This window comes from Lithobates pipiens, unplaced genomic scaffold (assembly GCF_037356315.1).
Source record: "Lithobates pipiens isolate NorthernLeopardFrog02 unplaced genomic scaffold, aLitPip1_a1.2 Scaffold_19, whole genome shotgun sequence".
NCBI lineage: Eukaryota > Metazoa > Chordata > Amphibia > Anura > Ranidae > Lithobates > Lithobates pipiens.
The window spans coordinates 255776134-255803069 of NW_027507764.1; the positions used below are offsets into that span (position 1 = coordinate 255776134).

Here is a 26936-nt window from a genome sequence, read left to right on the forward strand (position 1 = left end):
TGTACAGGAGAGGAGTGTGGAGAGAAAGACAGTTGGCAGTATGTACAGGTGAGGGGTGTGGAAGCTATTATGGGGCAGTATGTACAGGAGAGAATTGTATGACAGTGGGCAGTATGTACAGGAGAGGATTGTGGGGGCTATGACAGGGGGCACTATGTATAGGAGAGGATTGTGGGGGGTATGACAAGGGACACTATGTATAGGAGAGGAGTGTGGAGGCTACGACAGTGATCAGTAGGTACAGGAGAAGCGTGGAGGGTACGACAGCAGTATGTACAGGAGAGGAGTGTGGTGGGTATGACAGCGGGCACTTTGTACAGGTGAGGAGGATAAAGGAAGCTGGGAAGGGAAAATTTAAAGGGTCGTGGAAAGATGTTTAGGGACTGCATAGTGGTTAAGCGGCCATACATGGATTAAAATTACGTAAATTAAGCAGAGACCAGCCATGCATGGGCTAGCTGATTGTACACAAATCAATCTATGAATCAACTTGGACTTTCTTGTTTCACATATATTTTTCCTTTTTAGCCCTTGTGAATGGGCTCTTATGGACACTTATTTACATGTTAGATGTGATTTCTTTATACATGTTTTTTCACCTACTAAGTTTAATGTCATATTGATTCATTTTTGCGTTTTCACAATATTGAGTTACATTTTTTAGCGCTGCTTCATACATTTATCACAATCAAGTATATTACCTTTTGTGTGTAAGCACTGTTTTATAAAGATCTAATGTTTGGCTCTTCAATTCATAGTTTCAGTTAGTAAGGTTGAATAAAGGCACCAGTTCAACATGAGTGTCTACAATTGTCCCTATCCCTGTACATTCCACACTCACAACGGTCCCTACCCTCAAGGAGCCCACAATCCAAGGTCCCCATTGCTATACTAGGGCCAATTTTGGACAGAAGCCAATCAACCTACCTGCATGTTTTTGGACGGTGGGAGGAAACCGGAGGAAACCAAAGTAGGCACAGGGAGAACAAGCAAACTCCAGGCAGGTAGTGTCATGGTTGGGATTCGAACCAGCGACCCTTTTTACTGCTAGGAAAGAGTGCTAGCCACTACACCAATTATGCTGGAAAAGTCAACAAATGTATTTTTTACATTTTAGTTACATAGTCGGGTGGAAAAAAGACACAAGTCGATTAAGTTCAACCAATTAAAAAGAAAAAAAAATAGTTTTTATATTTGATGGAATATAAAACATATACAACACGTATTACTCTTTTTTGGCTATTAAATGCTCATAGCCGTGTCAGATAATTATTTTCCCAAACTTTAAATAATTGTTACTCCTCTTGTAATTTCCCATTTTTTTTGTATAGTAGCTCTGCCAATTATAACTTTTTAACAACTTGCCGACCGCCCGCTGTCGTTATACGTCGGCTGTTTAAGAGGAATGTCGTTGTTATGGCACCAGCTAGCTGCCATAACCCTGGTGTCCTTTTCAGCGAGTGGTCGGCTTTCAGATAAAAGTTGTCTCTGTGGCGGATTCACTGCAAGATCACTTTTATCAGAGGCAGGAGAGGACCCGCTGCCCTCTGCCGCTTATCGGAACCGCCTGTAGTGACGGAGGCGATCTGATCCTTCTCGGTCTGTAGTATGGAGCTGACTGAGGGGAAGATGGCCCCTGCTTGGCTCCATACCATTGCATGGCGGAAGTGATGTCAAAACTTCACTTCCGCTCATAGCTCTTTTTTAAAACTACATTTTATTTTTTATTATTATTGCACTTTAGTGTAAATATGAGATCTGAGGTCTTCTTGACCCCAGATCTCATATTTAAGAGGTCCTGTTGTGCTTTTTTTTTTCTATTACAAGGGATGTTTACATTCCTTGTAATAGGAATAAAAGTGACCCTTTTTTTATTTTATTTTTTTATAAAGAACAGTGTAAAAGTAAAATGAGAGAAAACAAACATTTTAACACTCCTTGTCTGCTGAGCTTGCGCGCAGAAGCAAACGCATATTTGAGCAGCGCCCGCATAAAAAAACTGTATTTAAACCACACATGTGAGAGAGCAGAGCTGATCTAGTTGTGTCCTGCTTTCCCTTGCAACAACATTTTAAAAAGTGCTCTGGATAACAGTTGTATGCAGTGACTGAATGCCAAATAAGTACGTGAATACAGTGTGATTCAGTAATTTGGCAATTGCATTTGCAAAAATGCATTTGATTTTATGTTAACCTAACAGTTTATGTAATCTGTTTATTTTTTTTTTTTTTTTATTTTTCCGCGCATTGTGATGTAATGTCAAAAGGGGGGACAAAACACTCTGCTTTACTCTGGGTCTCTGGTGCTAAAGTGGCTGTTTTGTTGAACAGAACCATAAATGGAATATTTCAGTGGTTGGGTATATTTCCATGGTTATATCAAAAATCCTGGATCCTACACTATTGCAGACTTTTATGGCATCCGTCTTATTAATGCTTAAAGCTGGCTATACACGGATTGAAATTCGGCCAGTTCAACATGGTCTGGTCAAAATTTGATCCATGTATAAGGGGCTGGTTGTGCAGAAGTTTATCTACCAATCGACTTCTGGACAACCAGCCTGTCGGATTCTCCCTGCTTGATCAGCGCCTCCGACTATAGCCTGCAACGCTAATCTGTGTATTCTGATGGTGGGGAAGTCTCTGTGCTGTCAGAATACAATACCTCAGTGGGGATGGATTCCCTCATCCATAGAGTGAGAGTCATGTCATGATCCTTGCATCTGGATCCTGGGAATGCGGAGTACCCCGATTTCTTTTAGTCTTTAGTGTTCTTGGGATCCCACCGGAAAGTATTGTGACATCACTCTCATATTGGCACCATAAACATAAGCCATGTAAAATTGTATTCTAACTTTTTTTTTACCACTACTAACTAGTTTACTGCTGCAATTTCTAATAGAGGGAGAGTGCAGCGTTTAATAAGCAAACCTTGAATTTTAGTACAAGGTAAGCTTTAAGATTTAAAGTACAGCTCCACCCCCCCAATTCTTAGTCCTGACTATGCCTGATTTTGAGATTCTTGGTATATGGTCCCATTCAAGATTATGGAGCATGGCCAGAGCTGAAGAGAATTTTGTCAGGCAGGTTGTAAATACTATAGGAGGTAAGTAAGCAACTTAAGTGGAGGAGGTAATGCAGATTATCACAACTCTAATTTTTTTTGTAGTTAATACTGATATTATCTCTACAGGGGTTACTAAAGTGGACTATGGGGACATATCTTCAAGAGTAGGCTTGAGACACAAACTGCTGTGTAAGCCGTTTTCTTGGTACTTGGAAAATGTTTATCCTGATTCCCAGATACCTCGCCATTATTACTCTCTAGGAGAGGTAAGAAATATCTGTATCAAAAATTGTCTTCACGTGTGCCTTGATTATATATGATGAAAATTTGTCTGACCTATTTAGTCTGTTTTTCTAATTTTAATTTGCCTTTTAAACACTTTTAAATCAATAGGCCATGAAAATGTGTTAACACCCTTGTTGCTAGGAGTGCCACTTCTTTCACCAACTCTTACTATGTATCATAGCAAGAAATTTCATCTTGAAGAGTTGACACTTGTGGTGGTGACGCAGAAAAGAGGGAGAGATGCGTGCACTCTGGTGAGGCTGGGTATCCGGTCCTTAGTAGCAGTGGAGAGATGGCACTGGAGGCAGTCCTGGAGGCTCATAAAGGAAATAGAAAGACGCCTCTAAGTGCAGTAGATTAAAAACCCTTAGAGGTCATAGGCATATAATGATTAGCCCTCATGCTGATCGCTGTAAGCCTTGTCTGTCTGAGGGAGAGAGAGACCCATTCTGCACCTGCAGTCCCTGGTGACGTGGATTAACGAGAAGGTGAAGATGCGATGAGTCGGCCTGGGTTCCAGAACCAAGCCAAAACCGAGCAGGACAGGCTTCTTTAACCGGTTCCCAACCGACTCGCGCACATATACAGGGGCAGAATGGCTCCCCTACGAGAGGTTCGGGGTTCCTTTAAGAGCCGCCAGAGGGTGCGTGACGCCGCAGGGGCATGCGCCCTGTGCATGGTCGGGTAGAGATCACCACCGGCAACGCATGATCACGAGCACCAGCATCAGGATTTTTGTGTGTTTTTTGGTAAAAAAAAAAAAAAAATATATATATATATATATATAGAATATATATTGGCCTAAACTGATGAAGAAATGTGTTGTGTGTGTTTTTTTTTTTGTTCTGTTTTTTTTATTGAGGGGATATTTATTATAGCAAAATGTACAAAAATATTGTTTTTTGTTTTTTTGTTTTTTTTTTTGTTTTTTTGTTGTTTTTTTTTTTCAAAATTTATGCTGCTATTTTGTTTATAGCTCAAAAAAAAAAAAAACGCAGCGGTAATAAAATACCACAGAAAGAGAAGCTTTATTTGTGGGAAAAAAAACACGTACATTTTGTTTGGGTATAGTGTCGAACGACCGCGCAATTGTCAGTTAAAGCGTTGCAGTGCCAAATTGTAAAAAGTCAGGAGGGGGTAAAATCTTCCGGGCTGAAGCAGTTGAAGAGAAGGGTTTTCAGGAATCGTCTAAAGATGGATAGATTAGGGCACAGTCGAACAGTTTGGGGTAGGGAGTCCCAAAGGATGGGAGAAGCACTGGAGAATCCTGGAGATGAGCATGGGAGGAGGTGACAAAGGAGCTAGAGTGCAGGAGGTCTAGGGAGGACCCAAGAGAGCACCTTGGTTGGTATTTTTAAACTAGATTAGTAATGTAGCTGGGGCAGCCTTATGGATGGTTTTTCAAATTCTTGTTAGTACTTTGAATTTTATTTGTTGGGTGAGTGGAAGCCAGTGTAGGGCACTGAATGGTTGGTAAGGTGGATGAGTCTTGCAACGGAATTCATTATGGACTAAAGTGGGGATAGTCTATGTAAAGGTAATCCAATGAGGAGGAAGTCACCGTTGTCGAGGTGAGATAACCAGAGAGTGAATTAGAAGTTTGGTGATGTCGTTAGTTAAGGGGCGTATTCTGGAAATGTTGCGGAGGCTAAGGTGGCATGATTTGGACAGGGATTGGATGTGGGCCTGAAAGGATAGTTCCAAGTCTGTTACCCCTAGCATCCTGGCATGTGGGGACGGACTGATCAATGTGCCATTGATCTTGACAGAGAAGTCAGGGGAAGGGGAACGTGGGGGAGGAAATATTAAGGACTTGGCTTTAGACAGATTCAGTTTGAGCAAGTGGTTTGACATTCAGGCTGATATGTCTGTCAGGAAATCAATGGTGCGTGAGGAGACTGATGAGGTGAGCTGAGGGGCAGAGAGATTTGGATTTCATTGACCTATAAATGGTAGTTGACCCAGGGAGGACATGTAGATTGAGAGTAGTAGAGGTCCAAGGACAGAATCTTGGGGGACCCCAACGGTATGAGGAGTTGGGGAGGAGGAAGTGGAGTTGAAACACTGGGGGTGCGGTGAGATGGGCAAGATTCTAACCAACGGAAAGCGCAGCCATGGAGACCAAGCAAATTGAGCCTTTTGAGGAGGAGGGGGTGATCGACTGTATCAAAGGCAGCGGAAAAGTCCAAGAGTAAGAGTACGGAATAATGACTGTTGGTTTTGGCTATTAGTATGTTCTTTGTGAGTTTTAGGAGGGCAGTTTCTGTAGGTGAAATCCAGACTGGAAGGGATCAAAAAAGTTATTCTCAATGAGGTGGTCACTCAATTGGATGTAAACTAAACATTCAAGGAGTTTGGAGGCAAAAGGGAGTCAAGAGGTGGGTCTTAGGTTGTTAAGATTGGTGGGGTCCTATGAGGTATTTTTTTGATATGGGAGTGACTAGCGCATGTTTTAGAGGGTTGGGGAAGATGCCAGTAGAGATGGAGAGGTTGAAGATAGGAGTTAGAGTGTAGGATAGAGCCAGATGGTGACCGTAGTATTTGAGAAGGAACAGGGTCCAGGGGGCAGAAGGTTAGATGGGTGTTAGAAAAAAAAGTTTAGTGACTGCCTCTATAGTAGCTGGGTTCAAAGAGGGAAATATGGATTGTGCAAGAGGAGTGTAAAGCGAGGGAGATATCTGTAGAGTGGAGGTCTCGACAGACACAGTGGTCTATTATTCAGAACCATAGGGTTATATCGCCCCCTACAGGAGTAAGACACTAGGCAGAAAAAGACTTGCCTACGCCTATGGGCAGTCCTAGGTGATATACACCCCCTCCTTGCTATAGGCCTTCAGTTTTTTCGTGCCTAGTAGGGGCCTGCAAACTTCCCCTGGTGAGGCCCAAGCCTCTGGCTTAGGTGCTTGGGACACTCTGTCCACTCCCCTCCCCCCTGCGGTGATCCTCCACTAATTTAGGCCATGGCTTTTGTGGTCTACCGACTGGGCGATGTGCTGGCCAAGCCTAGAGCGGACAGCGGAGGTCGCCACTTTCTTTTGCGGGTATCCACCCTCCTTCCTTGGCTCTAGCCTGGTCTAGTCCCCCCGCAGACCTGTGCACTCGTGGCGGGCTGCTGAAAGCTAGCCTTAGCTAGTTCCCCCTGTGAAGGGCCCAGTGTTGTCCCATGTGCGCGGCATCTGTAGGCACCCCTGTGCGGAGTCTCGGTCTTGGCTGATGCCCCTTGTGAGGAGCCTTGGTCAGTCCTCATCCCAAACAAAAAAAAAAAGGGAAAAGGGAGAGAGAAAAAAACAAAACAAGAACAGGCACAAAACAGTAACTAATAACTGTTCAATAACAGTTCTCCAAACACAGGAGATTCACAGGACTTCTCCCGTGTCCCAATGTGAGACCAAGCTTCCAGGGACAGCCAAGGGGATAAAATGGCATTGGATCACTTTCGCTGGCCCCATCGAAAGGCTCGTAACCGGTCTTGAAGCACCCAGCCACTAGGGACATGAGGAAACAAGGCTGGCCGGAATGGGCACCGGCAAGGGCAAGAAGGGATCAAATAGCTCAGAGGGGGAGCAGACCTCCGGACCAGGGCTGGAGGGCTCTGTTGGAGGAGAGTTCAAAATTTCAGAGTCCCCCCCCCATCCTGATCCACTAGGCACAGACCCTTGAGACACTGGTGGTTCAGCCGGCAACAGGGATTCGGGCAGCTGACAACGAGGATGCAGTTGGTTCGCATGCCATCTGCAAATGTAACCATCTTCCAGACAGACCCTATACATCTTGGTTCCCAAAGTCTCTGCAAGGATAGCAGGAAGCCAATGTGTTGGATTGGGCCCATACCTTTTGTTGGGCTGTGAATCGGAGGAGCTCATAGTGTTTGACCATCTTGTCTTGGGACTGCAGTGCATGTTCCTGGACAGTTTGAGGACGGAGCATGTCCAAAACAGTCCATGGTTGCCGACCCAGAAGGAGTTCAGCTGGAGGTTTCCTGGTGTTTTCATGTGGTGTGTTTCTGTAAGCTGAAATGAAGGATTCCAGTTGCTGGGGTGACAGAGACTGTTTACTTGCATCCACTGTAGCTTTGAAATGGTGTTTGAAAGTCTGCACAAACCGTTCTGCTTGACCATGTGTAGCTGGGTGGTAAGTTGCAGTCAACTTGTGCTTGATGTTGTGGGCAGTCAGAAAACGCTGAAACTCCTGACTGGTTAAATGTTCCCCCATTGTCTCTGACGATTTCTCTGGGGTATCCAAACATAGCAGCGAGATATAACCGTATGGAAATTGTTGCCTTGTCATTAGCTGAGTAAGAAGAATGACCTCAGGCCACTTTGAATGGGCGTCCACTATGATCACAAAGGTGTGTCCTCTGATCGGGCCTGCAAAGTCCAAGTTTAGGCGAAACCAGGGAACTGTGGTCCAAGTCCAGGGCTGGACACACCCTCAGAGGGTGATTCCCCTAGGTAGTGCAACTTAGCGATTAAGCCAAGACTAAACATGCATTAGAACCTCCCCTGGGCTCAGAAGGGAAAAGCTGCATCCACTCCTCAGTGAAATATCAGTTTATGCAAAAATAAAAGCTCTAGATAGTGTAGTAGGTTTAAACAATTTAATGAACACAAGCAAACAAACCCTAATACAGGGTAATCACATTTATAAAGTGTGTCTAGTGCACCACTCTATTGCCAGCAATAACCAATAAGATTAGATACCGGAAAGGTATGGGGGTGATGTGTGTTAACTGGCGATTAGACTGCTCCTCATGCCATCCTGTCCCCTCCAGGAAGGCATGCGGAGCAGCCTTGCTGTCTGGTAATACCATAACAGGTTTGGGAGACCCAGTCCCCCTGTGATTTAGAGCTAAAGAAATGCGTTGAGCAAATCTATACCCATTTTTCCCCCATATAAATTTGATTACTTTCCCTTGGCATGATTTGAGGTGATCTCCTCCTCTTACCACTACAGGGAGGGATCTAAACACGTAAAGTATTCTCGGCAACAGAGACACCTTGATAGAGTGAATTCTACCTAGCCATGATAATTGGAATAGGGACCAAGTTTTGAGGTCAGATTCAAGCTTGTGGTACATGGGAGGGTAGTTGGCCTGATATAATCGTTCGATCTTGAAAGAAAGATTTATCCCTAGGTATCGGATTTGAATTTAAAGGATGGTTTCAGTTGCGCCACTAAAGGGGGTTGGAAGGAAACATTTAATGCCCCGGATTTTGACCAGGTTTACATGAAGGCCCGCGATGCTTGCAAAGGTGCCCAGCGGCTTACAATTGTTTGGTAGAGAGGTGATTAGGGAGATGACAAAGGAGTAGGTCATCTGAAAATAACGCACATTTGTGTACAGTTTGGCCGCATTGGACTCCCTTGATGTCTGGGTTACAACGAATGGCTATTGCTAAGGTTTCGATAGCTAAGACGATGATCAGGGGTGATAAAGGACAGCCTTGATGGGTTCCCCTGGTGATTTTGATGGGATCTGAGTAGTAGCCCTGAAGTCTGACCCTAATTAGTTAGAGTAGAGAGACCCCAATAGCCCCAGGAAGATCTCCCAAAAGCTCCAGCACTTTAGAACTGCAGAGATAAGGCCAGGATAATGAATCAAAGGCCTTCTGTAGGTCCAACAATAGAAGCAGCCCTTCTTGGTGGGGCCCTCCGTCCCATATTGCAGGATTGATTTTATGTTAATAGCTCGCCTTACTTGGTCTTGGCCCTGTCTGCCATATGAACTATACCTGGTCTCTGTGTATATAGCGAATGATAAAGGAGCCTACACAGTTTCCTCGGATTTTGGTAAAGATCTTCAAGTCGTTGTTAATCAGTGATATGGGCCTGTACTTCTCCACTAACGCCATGTCTGTCTGGGTTAAGGATCACTGAGATGAATGCCGAATTGAGGCGATTGTTTACCGGGTCTCCCTTTCCACTTGGAGTTAAAGAATTTGGCTAAGTGTATTTCTGCGAAATTCTTATAGTACAGGACGGAAAAGCCATTTGGACCTGGGGCCGAGCCCCCTTTTTAGATTTTTAATCACGTCAAGGACTTCCTCAGCTGAGAATGGGACTTCCATTGTGTCTTTGTGGCTGTTCCTTAACATGGAGATAGGGAGTTTGTCTAGGAAAGAGTTTGTTGATCTCTTCAGTTGTGTTCTCTGTGGTATAATTTAGTGTAGAATGTCTGAAAGGATTATAATATGCGTTGGGGGTTTGAGTCGTGGTCCCGTCCTGTAACCAAATTTTGAGGAGTGTGAAGGACCATAATTTGGGGGACAGTTTAGAGACTAGCATTGAACCCATGGTGTCCTTAGGTTGGTAGAATCTGGCCCCACTCCATCTGATGTTTTTCTCGGCTTTGACTGTCAGCGCAAGGTTTAAGCTAATGCGAGACGCTTCTAGTTGGGCTATAGAGACCTTTGAGGGGTCTTTTTTTATGAAGTTTGCATAAAGTGGAGAAGTCCTTCTCCAGTTTCTCTGTCTGAGGTTCATTCTTTTTTAATCTGAGTTGCTATTTGTTTCAGCTTTCCCCAGATTGTAACTTTGTGAGCAGCCCATAAAGTCTCAGCCGAGATTCCCTCCAAGTCATTGAGGGGGGGAAGTATTCCTTCAACGCTTTTTCAAGTTCTAGAACTTTAATGGAGTCATTAAGTATAGTTTCCAATGTGCTTGGGGGGGGGGGGGGGGGGGTCTAGCGGAGTGTCTATTTATAAAATGAGACTCATGGAGTGATCGGGTAGCACTGTCTTTTAATGTATGATTTGCAAGCTGAGAGGATATGTACCGAGGAAATGAACACATGGTCAATTATGGAATAAGATTGGTGTGGGCTTGAGAAGTGTGTGTAGTCCTGTTTAGAGGGGTTAAGTTCCCTCCAAATGTCAGCAAGGCCATCTTAGAAGATTAGCGTGGCTATTTTGGAACTGCCTTTAGTAGGGCGAGTGTGTTGTGCGGCTAGGGGCTTAGACTTGTCCAGGCTCTGAGCAAAGGCTATATCGGAGTCTCCTCCAAAGATCAGTGCCCCCCGCCATTGGAGCTAGAGTTTGAAGCATCGTCTGAAAGAATTTTCTGTCCCTTGTTGGGTGCATGATATGAAAAAGTGGTCTACTCCCATCACCAGGATAAATCTGCCTTCCAGATATTTATGCTCCAGTTGAACACAAAATATACCACCTTCTCTTTTTTTCCAATTACTTATCATCCTCTAAATCATCCTTGGAAGCCTTTCTGATCTTGGCTCTATATACCACAACCCCACTAAGCATTTTTGACCCCTGGACTGAAAAGCTGAGGGTCCATAAGCTCTGGTGAGTGGGGTCACAGGAGGGAGAGTGTTTTCGTTGGTTGTGTATTTTGAGACTCCTTTCAACCTGGATTCTTGAATTGCCGTTGGAAGCACTTTATTGTATTTTATTACTGCACTTTGCTTCAAAACATTTTATTTTCTTAATATATATCTATATATATCCATATCCGTATTATGTGTAGGAGTTGTATCAGTAATTTGCATCAACTGTTTCCCTGCCTTACCGTACTGATGAGTGTTAGGATTATTATTTTCCTGTGATCAGTAAAACTCCAGATGTATTGAAAAGCAGACAATTTATTTCAGATGTGTCACACAAAAGGATGATGCAGTTGCTGTAAGAATCACACAAAGAGATGTACACCCCCCCCCCCAATAACTACAATAATATAGTAATATAGCTATAACGCTTCTATTGGCTGAGGAAACGCAGCATGCCTGGTACAAAATTGTACTTTATTTGGCAAATTGGTGTTTCCTGTACAGTCTTTTTCTACCATATATGGTTAAGCCTAATCATCTTACAACTTACTATGGAGTTAGTTAAAGCAAACGATACAGCAAGTTAATACAACAAAGTGCTCAGAAGTCATCTTAAAAATCATTCTCAGGGTTATTGTTTTTCTAATAGTCACACAATAAACATTTAAAACTTTTCTAATATTCCTTCCTCTTGTGTGACTATTTTATCTCGACACATTTCGATGATAGTCCCTGTGTTATGTATGTGTATGTCATTAAGTTGAGTTCAATGTCCACACAGGTCTCCTCAGAGGTAGAAAGAGCTTGATGCATTGTTCTTGAGACTGTGGTTTCAATCCGTTTTTGTGAAAGTCCACAAATACAGGGCATGCAGCAGCATCTGCAAGTGACCAAAACGGCCAAAGCCACAGCAATTGAGATCACGCATGATGTGATAAGTCCAGTCCACTTACCGAACTATCCTTCAAGCCAGTTTGTGAATGGGTCATTAATACCAGAGTTTTCCGCTAATTCGTTCAATAGAGCAGTGAGTTCTTTCAAGGCTCTGGTCATGGTCCCCTCCAGAGCTGTATTATTTGGGATAAAGGTGCAACACATGTTACCAAACATTTTACATAATCCTCCTCTTTCAGCTAGGACCATATCTAAGGCCATTCGGTTCTGTCTTGCCTTCAGAGAAGTGGCTGCCAACTGTTCTACTTCACAGCGTCCCTAGTATAGTTTACACATTTTTGTTGGTTATAGTGTATATATATATATATATATATATATATATATATATAGTTAATCCAGTCAACATTTTTATTTATAGTCACCCACCAGAGAAGAGACTCAACCCCAGCTGTCACCTGATTCCTGGCCTTAAACTCATCCAGCACCCCACAAAGAAATCCAATCTCAACTATATAGAGCTGAGAGTCGACCCCATGGGAGAGGTGTCCCTCCGATACCGTTGGTGACTTTTAGTCCACGGGAGTTCTGACAGGATCCTCAGGGGCATAGCCAGCTGGACCATAGAGCAATCCCCTCGGGCATTGGCTGGTAATTCTAGCCCGCCGTTTCTTGTCCCCACACATCCACCAGGCATCAGCTCTCTGAATGTCATGTTCACACAGTAGTCATTGGGTAGTGACCCAAGATCCACCCCACTACGGTTCCCTGGGAGTGCAAAACAAGTAAAGTTGCCCGGATAAGCAGTAACCACCGGAGGTATCTGAGGTCTCTGTACTGGGGGAATTGACAAACTCAACGTGTGACATGTAGAATTTGTTTCAGGTTTATAGCTCTTATACAATCGCAACATTCATTTTAAACCTTCTGGATCTGTATTGTGATATAGAGGAAAAGGGATAGTTGCTAAATGTAGTCTAGCTCCGGCACAAACGAAACAGTTTTCCTTTTTAAAGTTTTAACCGTGTAATAACCACTCATTTTTTTTTCTTGGTACCCTATCTCCAAAGCTATGGCATCTTCTACTGTTAGGTTAGTAAATCTTATGGTTTTACTCTGAACCTATATTTTAGTATGGCCTTCTTCTTTCCCTTCTCTGTCTACCATTTCCTGTTGTCTGGTTTTATTAGGTGGTAATACCTCAAGGAAAAATCTGCCTGAGGGGTCAGTTCTTGACACCCATGCTCCATTGGAGTACAACCACTGGTTTTACTTCCTCGGCTCCTTTAATGTTATCAATAATTGGTTACAGTTCTTACTATGTGTGCAGGGGGAGTTGGCCGCTTCTGTAATGATGAGTCTTTATTCCACTCTTTTTAGGTCCTGGTAGATTATACCCCCAATCTTAATACAATGTGGTCCACAGGGCCTGATGCCATGCTTGACATCCTGCCCAATTCCAGAGCCAGCAAATGTATTTATCTGCCCATAGAAGTCCTCTAGCCCCAGTTGTATCCCCACAATCTGCAATCTGACAGAAGTCTACCAGTATAGTGCTAGTTATTCCTTCTATAAAGGTTAGCTTCAATGCTTTTCCTGTTCTTTCCCAATCCAAAAGATCCTCTGCTCTTCCATAACGTATAACCCCTCTTATGGATGCCTCTCCTAGAGTCACCAGTAACCCAAGGATAATTGCTGTCCCTTTTATCCTAACCAGCTACAAAGTTCCAGTGGGGATAGGGTAGGGGAGTTGGAAGGGGAGGTAGACTTCACCGGTTTGAGACAAGTCCCCCCTTGTGCGAGACCTCCCTTTGTAGGCAGATTTTCTGAACCTCTTGCAGCCAACTGGCCATATTCTGCCTGTAAAACCTTTTCCTTTGAGATGGGTTCTGTATATTTTGTGTGTGCTTAACATTTGCAGATCGCCAGCTCTTTTGGTAACTGTATTGCATCTAGGAGTTGTAGAATGAAGTCAGTGTGTGAAATTGGTTTACCACTGGAGGTGGCCATCCCCCTCTTTTTCTATTGTGCAAAAAACATGTACTGTTGAAAAGACATATTGACTGTCAGTGTCTATGGTTACGGATTATCTTTCTGATAATGTTTTGGTAATGGCCTAGCTTCCAAAATTGTATCCTGTCACTACTACATATCAAGTGGCATATGTGCCATTTTTTTTTTCTTTGGAGCCATCAACAAAAAAATTTCATGTCAGGGTTATTGTCAGAAACCATGAAACAGACTGAGACAGAAGTACAATCAAATCACACTTGTTAATAGAAAGGTAAATAGAAAAAAGCGTAGTCGAGCATAGCCAGTGTCCAGAAGCCAAATCGGGTAGTCAGCCAGTCCAAAGTTCATAAACCTGATCGGGTAACCAGCCAGGCCAGAAGTCAGGGATCCAAGGAGAGCAACTGCAAGCAGGATAGAAGCCAGGAGGGATGTCAGCAAGCCAGTCTTGAAACAAACAGCAGGAGATGATTCCTTGTGATGTGACCAACGTGAAGGCAAAGGAAAAAGTGAGCTGGAAGGCTTTAAATAGGCAGGTCAGAAGAGCATCATCGGGAACAGCTGGTAACTGTGGAAAGAGAAGAGAGCTGGCAATTAGCCGACAGCTGAGCGGCCAGCCCAGAGGAGGAAGGGCTAAGCCAGCCCTGACCGTTATCTTTCAAATTTCTTTGTGGCAGTACCTTTTCAGCGATGGCAGCAGTACAGTCATGTTTATGACCATCAGAAGGAAGTGGTATTAGTGTGGATGGGTTTAATGTAGTACGCATCTTTATTGTTAAGTGAGGTTGTGCCAAGGGTATTGTCATACAGGAAAGGTGTTTTGCTGGGCTCAAATGTGATATCTTTTTTTGTAAAAGGATAACCGATACTGCATGTGGTACTTTAAGTGTCAGTGGGTGATATAGCACTATAGATGCTGAGGCCTTAACTGCTTCAGTTGCAGCTACCACTGCCTGTACACAGAGTGGAAGTGCTCTAGTTACACTGTCTAGTTTTGTAGAATAGTAAGCAATCGGCCTCTGGTGCCTGCCATGTGACTGTGTAAGTACCGATGTCATGTGACCTTCCATTGAGTCTACTGTTTGTTTGAAAGGTTTCATAGTTTGGTAAAAGGCTAGCACTGATGAACTAGAAAGGACTTGTTTTAGGTCAGTAAAGGCTGTCTGTTTCCTTACTTTCCTTACATTTTATAGCATCCTGGCGGGCCATAGGGCTCTCGTGTATTGCCTGAACCAATGGGGCCATCAACATGGAATACCCAGGAATCCAGGCTCTACAAAAATTTGTCATACCCAGAAAGGACATCATTTGTTTCTTTGACTCTAAGGACTGTGTAGTCTACATTATTTCATACCTTTTATTTAATATTCTAAACTCTAAAATACCTCTAAAGGTTCAATGTTGTACTCATTCATGTAATCAGTAGACACCCACCCCATAAAAAGGAACTCTCCTCATTCTTCAGTTGTGTAGAGAGAGGGGGGGGGGGGGGGGGGTCATATCTGCACTTGAATTGGGGCTGGGGAAAATGGGTAGGTTTTATCTAACATGAATGAGCACATGCTCTCCTAGCATCTTTTTTATTATTTGACATACAATAATACATACATACATAATATGATATATATATATATATATATATATACACACACACACACACACACATTTTCTTCTCAGACCCCAATATTTTAGCAGAATTTAAGAAAATGTGAACCCCTTTGTATTGTTCCCTGGTCCCAAGTGAAATCCAGAGGGTCCCAAAACACATATTCTGATTCAGAACTTAGCCTTTTAACTTTATATGAGTCCATTGTCTAACTTGCAAGTTTTGCAGGCACACACAACATGAGATGTGAAGAATTATTTTTTTTGCTGGTTATTTAAAATCCTATTATGAACCCATACCTTTTTTGATCTTTGGGTCCTAACAATTTAGGTTTATCTACCAAATCCTGACACTTTTTTACAGTTTACTATTGAATCCAAACTACCCCTCCCACTTGGCACATTAGGAACACAGCAGCCTCATAAGTAGGAACAAAACATTCTTTTACAGAGCCTATTTCCCATTGTCAGCGCCAGTCGGGTCTCTCATTAACCTATAAAACACTGGGATAGTGACCCTCTGCCCACGGTAACAATAGGAATACAAGAAGAGTAACAATATCAACAGAAAGGTTAAACATGAGAAAGGAGAAACTAAACACACGGAAGAATGTTAGCCTTGCGATCTTTCTAGATCACTTAACTAAATAGCACTTAAATCATTGGGCAATCAACCTCTGACATTCGGTATACCGTATATACTCGAGTATAGGCCGACCCGAATATAAGCCGAGGCCCCCAATTTACCCCCAAAAAACTGGAAAAAATTATTGACTCATGTATAAGCCGAGGGTGAGACATGCCTGTCCATCCCTGTGTGTCCGTCCATCCCTGTGGGTCCATCCATCCCTGTGTGTGTGTCCATCCATCCGTGTGTGTGTGTGTGTGTCCATGCATCCGTGTGTGTGTGTGTCCATGCATCCGTGTGTGTGTGTGTGTGTGTGTGTGTGTGTGTGTGTCCATGCATCCGTGTGTGTGTGTGTGTGTCCATGCATCCGTGTGTGTGTGTGTGTGTGTGTGTGTGTGTGTCCGTGCAGCCTACCTGTGTCCAGCCTGCCTGTGTCCGTCCAGCCTGCGTCCCGTCCAGCCTGCGTCCCGTCCAGCCTGCGTCCCGTCCAGCCTGCGTCCCATCCCGAGCCGAGCCTCCGTCCTTCAGCTCTTCGTCGGCGGCCATTCTAGGATTCAAAAGCCGCGCCTCCGTCGGTGATAGGCGGAACACTCAATTTCCCACTGACTGCTGGGAAATTGAGTGTTCCGCCTATCGGATGTCCGTGATAGGCGGAACACTCAATTTCCCAGCAGCCTGTGTTCCGCCTATCACGGACATCGTCTCATCCTCGTCCGTAGTACGAGGATGAGACGATGTCCGTGATAGGCGGAACACAGGCTGCTGGGAAATTCAGTGTTCCGCCTATCACAGGCGAAGGCGGAGGCGCGGCGTTTGAATGTTAGAATGGCCGCTGTCTGTCTGCTCGATACGCTGATCGAGCAGGCAGACAGCGATGACTCGAGTATAAGCCGAGGGGGGCACTTTCAGCCTCAAAAAAGAGGCTGAAAATCTCGGCTTATACTCGAGTATATACGGTACCTCAAATCTTTTTTTAGTCTGTCCAGACAGCGGGTGACGTAATTTTTTTTACCTTAGTCAACGTCCCCAAATGTCTCTGTCTACGAACACTTGATTATCAAGATATTATACAATCAACCCCATTGTCGGCAATTACAACGCATTAAACCAGAATCAAACAGAAAGAGAAGAAGAGACTCTTAGAAAGAATTAAGAATAATTTAAATTATCTTACCTCTCAAACACCAGGAGGACTAGATCACGTAGTTCGAAAAACAGACCGTGGATCCGGGTCTTAGGCCCCGCCCCTATTTCACCACTAACGTTGAGTGGGGGACTCCTAATCTTCGGTGAGCTTTGAAGTCCAATACGCGCCGTTTTTGTCGGGACCATCTGACCTGAAATGCACTAGTTGGCTCCGGCTTGGAGGACCAAAAATGTCAGTAGTAGTCTTCTCTTGTGATCAGTTGAACTCCAGATGTATTGAAAGGCAGACAATTTATTTGATGTGTCGCACAAAAGGATGATGCTTAGAAGCCAAAAGATGCAGTAAGAATCACACAGAGATGTACATTCCCCCTCCTAATATCTACAATAATATAGCTATAACTCTTATATTGGCTGAGGAAACACTGATGGCGTGCCTGGTACAAAATAGTACTTTGGCTAATTAGTGTTTCCTGTTCAGTCTTGTTCTACCATATATGGTTAGGCCTAATCATCCTACCTCCCCCCCCCCCCCCCCAAACCCCAGGACAAATGTTCAGAATGAAAAAAGTTTTGTGTTCCAAGCATTCATCCCTGGGCGCATACTGCCCCAAACCTTCATACAGCTATCTGCAGCATTCATCCACAGCAGCTGCCAGCATGTCGTAGAATTTGAAAGACTGGCAGCATCGGGGCTGGACAATGCACCTGTGCCTGCTGCCCCCCAGGTAGTTATACAATAGAGCATCGTGCCCTGGAGCTACACACCCAGTGTGTATGGAGCCCTAAGCTTTAAGAAAGGTGACAAAAAAACCTTGCAAATTTTGCATGCTAATATTGTGCACTCTGTTTGATTCAACAAGTAATGCTCTGAGCTTTTTTTCACATTGTTGTCTGCATCTTATTTTCTTTTTAATTGAAAAAAAAAAAAGCTGTATAGGCTGTAGATGAAATTTAAATACCGTAAAAAGTCGGTCTTGGTTTCAAGCCTGTTTTCTTTTGTTGTGAAATTGTCACTAGGACAGAAAGTGTTAGGAATTTAATATTTTACAGTCACCACCAGAAAATACACCTGTTTTGGTGGCAATTGTCTAGGAAAGGATTTCCCCTTATACCTTACTTTCCCCTACTACTTGCTATGCCTCCTAGATGGCGATGGCCACTGATGACAAATAAAAATTATAGAATTTAAAATTTTTCCCTACTGTATCCAAACCTAAAAACAAAAAATCGTTTTGACTGTAGATTTACTTTAAACGGGCAAGTGATTTTCTGTCATATAATTTATTTGATTTTCCTTTTTCTCATTACACATTGGGGGATTTATTAATGTAGCTAACAGAAGCAATACAAATGAGGATAATTGTGAAATTGTAAGAGGTATTCTGTCACCCTCTGCAGTACGGTAAGTCTTCTCAACCACTTCTCATCACAACAGGGAGAAATGTGAATACAATTAATTTCTATTGTTTCCAAGGGACAGCTTTTTTAACCACTTGGGTACCGCGCTATTGCAAAATGACGGCAATAGCGCGGACCCACATTTCCGGGACTACGTCTATTGACGTAGTCCTGGTTACGAGCGGCCTGCGCGCCCCCTGAGGGGCGCGCGCGGTGCGCTCTGTGATCGGCGAGTCCGTGAGACTCGCCTGATCACCGATCCGTGTAAGGGGTCGATCCCGACCCCTTATCACGTGATCAGCTGTCAGCCAATGACAGCTGATCATGTGATAAAACGGAGCCGGTAATCGGCTAGTATTCCTCCTCGCGCTGACAGCGCGAGGAGAAAAAAAAAAAGCCGATCGCCGGCGGCCGTGTTCGGGACATCAGTCCCGATCACGGCCAGCATATCCAGCGGACACCTGCCCCCTGCCAGTGCCCACCTGCCACCCGCAGTGCCATCCTGAAATAAAGTAAGTGCCCCCCTGTCAGTGCCACCCAGCAGTGCCCATAGTGCCCACAGTGCCACCCAGCAGTGCCCACAGTGCCACCCAGCAGTGCCCACAGTGCCACCCGCAGTGCCACCCGCAGTGCCACCCACAGTGCCACCCAAAATCTGCCTCAAAGGTGCTGCACCCCAGTGACGCCCATCAGTGCCCAGCAGTGCCGCCCATCAGTGCCCAGCAGTGCCGCCCATCAGTGCCCAGCAGTGCCACCTATCAGAGCCACCTATCAGTGCCACCTATCAGTGCCCATCAGTCCCATCTATCTGTGGTACCTATCAGTGCCCATCCGTGCCACCCATCCGTGCCACTTATCCGTGCCACCCATCCGTGCCATCTTATCTGTGCCCATCTTTGCCCATCAGTGCCGCCTTATCTGTGCCCATCGGTGCCGCCTTATCTGTGCCTATTAGTGCCGCCTTAACTATGCCTATCAGTGCCCACCAGTGCAGCCTATCAGTGCCCACCAATGCAGCCCATCAGTGCCCACCAATGCAGCCCATCAGTGCCCACCAATGCAGCCTATCAGTGCCGCCTAATCAGCGCACTTCAATGAAGGAGAAAAATGACCCGTTTGCAAAATTTTATAACAAACTATTAAAACATGATTTTTTTTTTTTTTTTTTTTTGCATCTTTTTTTGTTTGTTTAGCAAAAAATAAAACTCCGAGCTGTAACTAAATACCACCAAAAGAAAGCTCTATTTGTGGGAAAAAAATGATAAAAATTTCATTTGGGTACATTGTTGTATGCCCGCGCAATTGTCATTCAAAGTGCATCAGCGCTGAAAGCTGAAAATTGGTCTGGGACTGAGGGGGGTTTAAGTGCCCAGTAAGCAAGTGGTTAATGACCACTCGTTCTTTTAAACAAAATCTGTTTTATTGCACGTAAATATATTGTGCTTATACTCTCCTCTTTTTTTTTTTTTTTTTTTTCACTCAGATTAGAAATGTAGATACCAATCAGTGTTTGGATAATATGGCACGAAAGGAAAGTGAAAAAGTTGGTATTTTTAACTGCCACGGAATGGGAGGAAACCAGGTAGGTAAATATTTTCTATGTGGATTATAGTGAAGCACTTTCAAAGAAATATTTATCAAAATTCATCAATATAAAAATAACTATAAAATCTCAATGTGCAAATTCATCAAAATATATATATAACATTTCAGCATTGTTTAAAATATACTTCAGGTGCTAAAACACCCTAATAAAATAACATTTGTGCAAAACAATTGTGTATATATAGAAAAATATCAAAGTCCATGTGTAAATGTGCCACTTAATGAACGTCAAACGCTGGTGCAGACACACAAAACACACAATCCACATGTCAGCAGTGCAGTAGAGTGAATGTCCACTTATAGTATCAATCCCATAAGTTATAAAAATTATTTCCATAAACAAGCTTTTGCATATACAGGTGCAACTTATAAAATTAGAATATCTTCGAAAAGTAAATTTATTTCAGTAATTCAATTCAAATAGGGTAACTCGTGTATTTTATATAGATGCATTACACACAGTGATATGTTCCAAACATTTTTTTCTTTTAATTTTAATGATTATGGCTTACAGCTAGTGAAAACCCAAAATTCTGTATCGCAGAAAATTAAAATATTAAGACCAATAAAAAAGGATTTTTAATACAAAAATGTTCAAATCCCAAGCACAATGTATGTGTGAAATGTTGTCGTTCCCAACCCCCATCCTGTATTAATACTCTGTGAAAATCTCAATAAAATCTATTGTTTAAAAAAATAAAAATTCAGACATTCTATGCCTTTCCCACCCTGTTGTGGTTGTAGCCTTTTAGCTATGCATGAATTTGAAATGACGAATCCCTGCTACCAAAGTTTAATTTGATCTCCTTCATGCCCACTACAGATAGTCGGCTCTTTCAGATATCTAGGGGTTTTGATACAACACCTAATCTCATTTTACATTAAGATTGACTTGGATTCCCCTGTCAGTAGAATGAGAAACACACTAAAGACATGGAACAATCTTCCTCTGACACTGCTACTTGAGGGTAGGGACCGATGTGAGTGTGCAATGTACAGGGATAGGGACAATTGTAGACACTCAGGTTGAACTGGATGGACTGGTGTCTTTATTCAACCTTACTAACCATGTAACTATGTACTAGGTAGCAGAAACATTTTTTAAATTATTTTTCTACTGCGCTTCCTGTATATTCTGATTAAATCACTGGTATATATTACAAAAGTCAAATTTAAGGAGATCGATTCAATCCTTACCACCTTTATCTAGAGGGGATGAGCAGTTCGGAATGCTAGGAATACCCTACAACTACCAGTTGTGGAGGGAGGTTTGGCTCTACCTTGTCTTCAAACTTATTATATCGCTTTGCAGTTGGCACATGCGCATTGGTGGTTTTACCCTGAAGCCAACAATACGGCCACTGCTCTGGAGACAGCCATCCTTGCCTCCTATGAGTCCCTCCAGAACCTGATACATCAAATGTCACTTAGGTTAAGAAAGGGTACAAATGTCCTGATAATGACCCTACGGATTTTTAGGCTCTCTAAGATGTTACAATCCGACATGCATAATGCATATTTACACCAAACACTCCACTCTGGGGCAACCCATGTTTATGAGAATTCTTCTGTAGAACTGATGGAGGATTCTGGTTTAAACGGTTATGCACTTATTCTCAGATAATATGTTCCACTCTTTTGTGGAATTTGGTAGAGATTACGGTCTCCCCCACATGGCCTACTTCCTATACTTGCAGATACCTCACACTATTGCAACGCAGTTCGGTCTTCGTAATAGTCATTCAACTTTCTCCACTAGAACTGACTGTATGCCAGATACATGTAATCTATTAAGGTTTGAGCGATGTTCCTTCCAAATGCATATTTTTGTGTGTTGTGTTTTGAAAATAAAAAAATTACCCTTTTAAAAAATAAAAAGATTAATTTGATAGCTTTTCAGAAGGTTATGGAACATTTAATTGATGGCTGTCAAAACAAAATTAGACATTTTGCATTTTTTTGTTTTAGGTCTTCTCATATACAGCTAGCAAAGAAATCCGGACAGATGATTTATGCTTAGATGTCTCCAAACTTAATGGTCCAGTCATAATGCTTAAGTGCCACCATTTGAGGGGTAATCAGCTATGGGAGTATGATCAAGTGGTAGGTGTTGCTGGTGTTTATGCCTTTTTCAGTGTTATCTTTTTTTCAGTACAACAACTTATTTAGGTTGGCATGCTATGTTTCCTTGTGACAGACAAGGGCTCCCTCTACGCACGCACGCACGCACACGCACACTGTATAATGCAGTAGACATGTTTCTCTGATTTAACATCTTCATAATTTTTCCCATAATATTGCTGTAAGAGCTTGTATGTTTGCTTGTTTAAGCTCCCTTTTCCATCCCACAGGAACTATGATGCCTTAGATAAGCAGGCATTCTGGTCCTGGACCCACAGCCAAAGCTGATTCTATGCAGATGAAGCCATGCAGTGCTGTTGCTACATATAATTTTTCCATAGTGCCATACTGAAAGGTCCATCTCTGCATTCCTTTTGGGTGTCAGTGTGGCACTTCTGTGCAGTTCTGCCGATAGCATTGTTTTTATTAGAGTTCACTATACCCAGATAGCTGAATTTGTGTATCCTGAGCAATGTATTCCAGTTGAAAATAGGAGTCTCTTAACAAAAGGATATGAATGACAGGTTTCTCTCTCAGTAGTAAGCAAATAATAAACGTGGGGGAATAAATGTTAAAATAAAAAATGCCTTTGGGGGGGGGGGGGGGGGGTTGTTAAGCTGACATTTTCTTAATTAAATTGTGTATGAGCAGTCTCTGTTGCTTGCTTTGGTATGCGCTTAGTCCATTATCTAGCCAATATAACGTTTGAAATCTGACATTCCCACAGGTTTGCATACAATACAGTACATGCCTTCTGGGTGTTAGCGCTGAGTAATATCCTCTGTCATGTGCATCCATTTCTTGGTGCATGTGCCTGACTTTAGTCAAATATATTTGCAAAAGGATCTTCTGTTTTAGTTTCCATAGTAATCCTTCTAGAGTCTTCAAGACCCTCCATAATTGCCATCTTTCATATTGGACCGTTTTCCTGACTGTCCTTACAAGAGACTCCATTTTACCCTTGCGTTTCACAGCTCTAGCGATTGCTATGGGTTCTTTGCAGTGTGACACCCGGGGTGTACTTCTGGCGGCCTAGCGGTGAGCGTATAGTGGGATGCTAACATCAGCACAATCCTTTTTGGCCCCTGTCATTTGGTTTTAAAACCTAGTGGCATGCATATGTGATGTAATTTCTGCGACTTATAAAATGATCTATCACCGTGTCTGACACCTGTGAAGAATTCTTGAAATGTTAGCTGTCATTTCTTTTCCTATGGTCTGCCTGTAATTTTAAATGTACAGTTGTATGATTATTTCTGTAGGTCCTATAGCAGTGATGGCGAACCTTGGCCCCCCCAGATGTTTTGGAACTACATTTCCCATGGTGCTTCACTACACTGCAAAATGTATGAGCATCATGGGAAATGTAGTTCCAAAACATCTGGGGTGCCAAGGTTCGCCATCACTGTCCTATAAGGTTCCTTTGGTGATGTGCAGTGTTGTTTTTGTGCCAAACATATCTTTTAGCATTATGGCCAAAAAGTTCAACTTTGTTTCATCAGACCAGAACACATTTCCCCAAAATTCTTTAGGGAGACTTCAGATGTGTTTTTGCAAAATTTAGCCCGGCTTGGATGTTTTTATACGCAAGAAAAGCCTTCTGTCTTTGCACTCTACCCCATGGCCATGGCCCAGACATGAAGACTATGGGAGATTGTTGTCACATGTACCACACAGCCAGTACTTGCTAGATATTCCTGCAGCTCCTTTAATGTTGCTGTAGGCCTCTTGGCAGCCTCCCTGACCAGTTTTCTACTGCGTCTTTTCATACATTTTGGAGGGACATCCAGTTCTTGGTAATGTGATTGTTGTGCCATATTTTATCCACTTGATGATGACTTCACTGTGTTTCATGGTATATATAATGCCTTGGAAAATCTTTTGTACCTTTCTCCTGACTGATACATTTTAGCAATGAGATTCCTCTGATGCTTTGGAAGCTCTTTGCAGGACCATGCATTTTGCATTAGGATGCGACTAACAAATTGTTAGGAAATACCTACTAGAACAGCTGAATTTTATTTGGGGTTAATCAGAAGCACTTTAAATGATGGCAGGTGTATACTGACTCTTCTTTAACGTGAGTTTGAATGTGATTGCTTAATTCTGAACACAGCTACATCTCCAGTTAAAGAAACCACATCATTTTATTTTTACTCTCCCCCCTGTGGGGACAGAAAGTATTCAAACTTCAAAAGACAAAACGAGTATGGGACTTTAAATGAGGCAGGCTCAAAAACAATGTAAGAGTAGACATTTTATTATTGGTTATACATGAAAGTCGGGGAGCATTTATATGTGACAAATGAGTGTTCAATACAGACATGACATCTGAGTAAACATGATATAGCACTTAATTATCATAACAGGGAAAAAGATTTATACAAATTTCATAGAAATAGTACAGTAATATATAATAGAATTCATAAAAATGTTGTAAAAAATTATGAAAATGTGAGGGATTGCATCCTAAAAAAATCAACGCGTTTCGTTGGTAGACCTACTCATCAGGAGCGAGTATATAAAGTCTGTAAATAATGAATAAGAACAGGTGTTCTAAATTAAAAAGCCCTTAATATGAGAAATATTCTATATAAATAAATGTATATAGAAAAAAGATGGTCAAGTCCACAGAACTTACACCCCATAGGAATGCCCAGCATGAGTTATCCCGGTGTGCATGGGTTGCCACATAAAGCCTCCCCCGGGAAGTATTCAGACCCCCTTAAATTTTTCACTCTTTGTTATATTGCAGCCATTTGCTAAAATCATTTAAGTTAATTTTGTTCCTCATTAATGTACACACAGCATTCCATATTGACAGAAAAACACAGAATTGTTGACATTTTTGCAGATTTATTAAAAAAGAAAAACTGAAATATCACTTGGTCCGAAGTATTCAGACCCTTTGCTCAGTATTTAGTAGAAGCACCTTTTTGATTTAATACAGCCATGAGCCTTTTTGGGAAAGATGCAACACGTTTTTCACACCTGGATTTGGAGATCCTCTGCCATGCCTCCTTGCAGATCCTCTCCAGTTCTGTCAGGTTGGATGGTAAATGTTGGACAGCCATTTTTAGGTCTCTCCGGAGATGCACAATTGGGTTTAAGTCAGGGCTCTGGCTGGGACATTCAAGAACAGTCATGGAGTTGTAAAGCCACTCCTTCATTATTTTAGCTGTGTGCTTAGGGTCATTGTCTTGTTTGAAGGTAAACCTTCAGCCCAGTCTGAGGTCTTAAGGAGAAGGTTTTCGTCCAGGATATCCCTGTACTTGGCCACATTCCTCTTTCCCTCGATTGCAACCAGTCACCCTGTCCCTGCAGCTGAAAAACACCCCCACAGCATGATGCCTCCACCACCATGCTTTACTGTTGGGACTGTATTGGACAGGTGATGAGCAGTGCCTGGTTTTCTCCACACATACAGCTTAGAATTAAGGCCAAAAAGTTCTATCTTGGTCTCATCAGACCAGAGAATCTTATTTCTCACCATCTTGGAGTCCTTCGGGTGTTTTTTTTTTTTTTTTTTTTTTTTTTTTTTTTTTTTAGCAACCTGCATGCGTGCTTTTATGCGTCTTGCACTGAGGAGAGTCTTCCGTTGGGCCACTCTGCCATAAAGCCCCAACTGGTGGAGGGCTGCATTGATGGTTGACTTTCAACTTTCTCCCATCTCCCGACTGCATCTCTTGAGCTCAGCCACAGTGATATTTGGCTTCTTCTTTATGTCTCTCACCAAGGCTTTTCTCCCCCAATAGCTCAGTTTGGCCGGAAGGCCAACTTTAGGAAGGGTTCTGGTCATCCCAAACGTCTTTCATTTAAGGATTATCGTGGATGCTGTGCTCATAGGAACCTTAAGTGCAGCAGAATTTTTTTTTAACCTTGGCCAGATCTGTGCCTTGCCACAATTCTGTCGGAGCTCCTCAGGCAGTTCCTTTTGACCTCATGATTCTCATTTGCTCTGACATGCACTGTAAGCTGTAAGGTCTTTATATAGACAGGTGTGTGGCCTTCCTAATAAAGTCCAATCAGTATTGTCAAACACAGCTGGACTCAAATGAAGGTGTAGAACCATCTCAAGGGTGATCGGAAGAAATGGACAGCACCTGAGTTAACCCTTTCATGACTAAGCCTATTTCTGACATTTGGTGTGTACAAGTTAAAATCCTTATTTTTTTGCTAGAAAATTACTTAAAACTCCCAAACATTGTATATATTGTAGCAGAGAATCTAGAGAATAAAATGCTGATTGTTGCAATATTTTATGTCACACGGTATTTGTGCAGCGGTGTTTTTATTTTATTTTATTTTTTTATTAACTTTTAATTCCGTCATGCCCGATGGGCTCCACTTATCTGCTTCCCTTAGTCATTCTTTTACAAAAAAAGAAAATCTTTACCCACCCTTCCACCAATCCCCCCGGTCTCTCCTCTATATCAAGTAAGCAACCCGGTCCGCCCTTATTCGTTCAGCGCTATTTCTGCCATCCTTTCAACGAATCTTGGTGTTTGTTGATATTTTTCCCAAACTTTCCATCTCTTTACAAATCTCATTTCCCCTGGTTCTCCGCTATACTTTAGGTACTCCAAATTGTCAATTCTATTGATTTTGCTGAACCAGCTTTTCACAGAGGGGTCTCGGGATTTATCCATTAACGGGGGATTAAACGCTTTGCTTCATTTAATAGGCTTGGTATCAGTGATCACCTATATTGTTTGATAGACATGGTGGTCCCATGCAGTAGGCATACCCTAGGGTCCTCTGGGATTTTTAGACCAGTAATTTCTTTGATTATTAATAGTACGGTCTGCCAGAAAACTTTTATTTTAGGGCATGACCATCAGATGTGGACCACCGAGCCCACCTCTGAACATCCCCTCCAACATAAGTTTGAAAGCCCTT

General features: G+C 42.8%; 1 protein-coding gene across 1 annotated transcript in view; it reads left to right on the forward strand.

Moving 5' to 3' along the window:
- GALNT1 (polypeptide N-acetylgalactosaminyltransferase 1) overlaps positions 1 to 26936 on the forward strand; it is a 264230-nt gene that overhangs the window by 208468 nt on the left and 28826 nt on the right. Inside the window, exons 9-11 of the mRNA XM_077491924.1 lie at positions 3193 to 3332; positions 19795 to 19893; positions 21885 to 22019. Of these exons, the coding sequence (XP_077348050.1) occupies positions 3193 to 3332; positions 19795 to 19893; positions 21885 to 22019 (374 nt within the window). The remainder of the gene's footprint in view (positions 1 to 3192; positions 3333 to 19794; positions 19894 to 21884; positions 22020 to 26936) is intronic.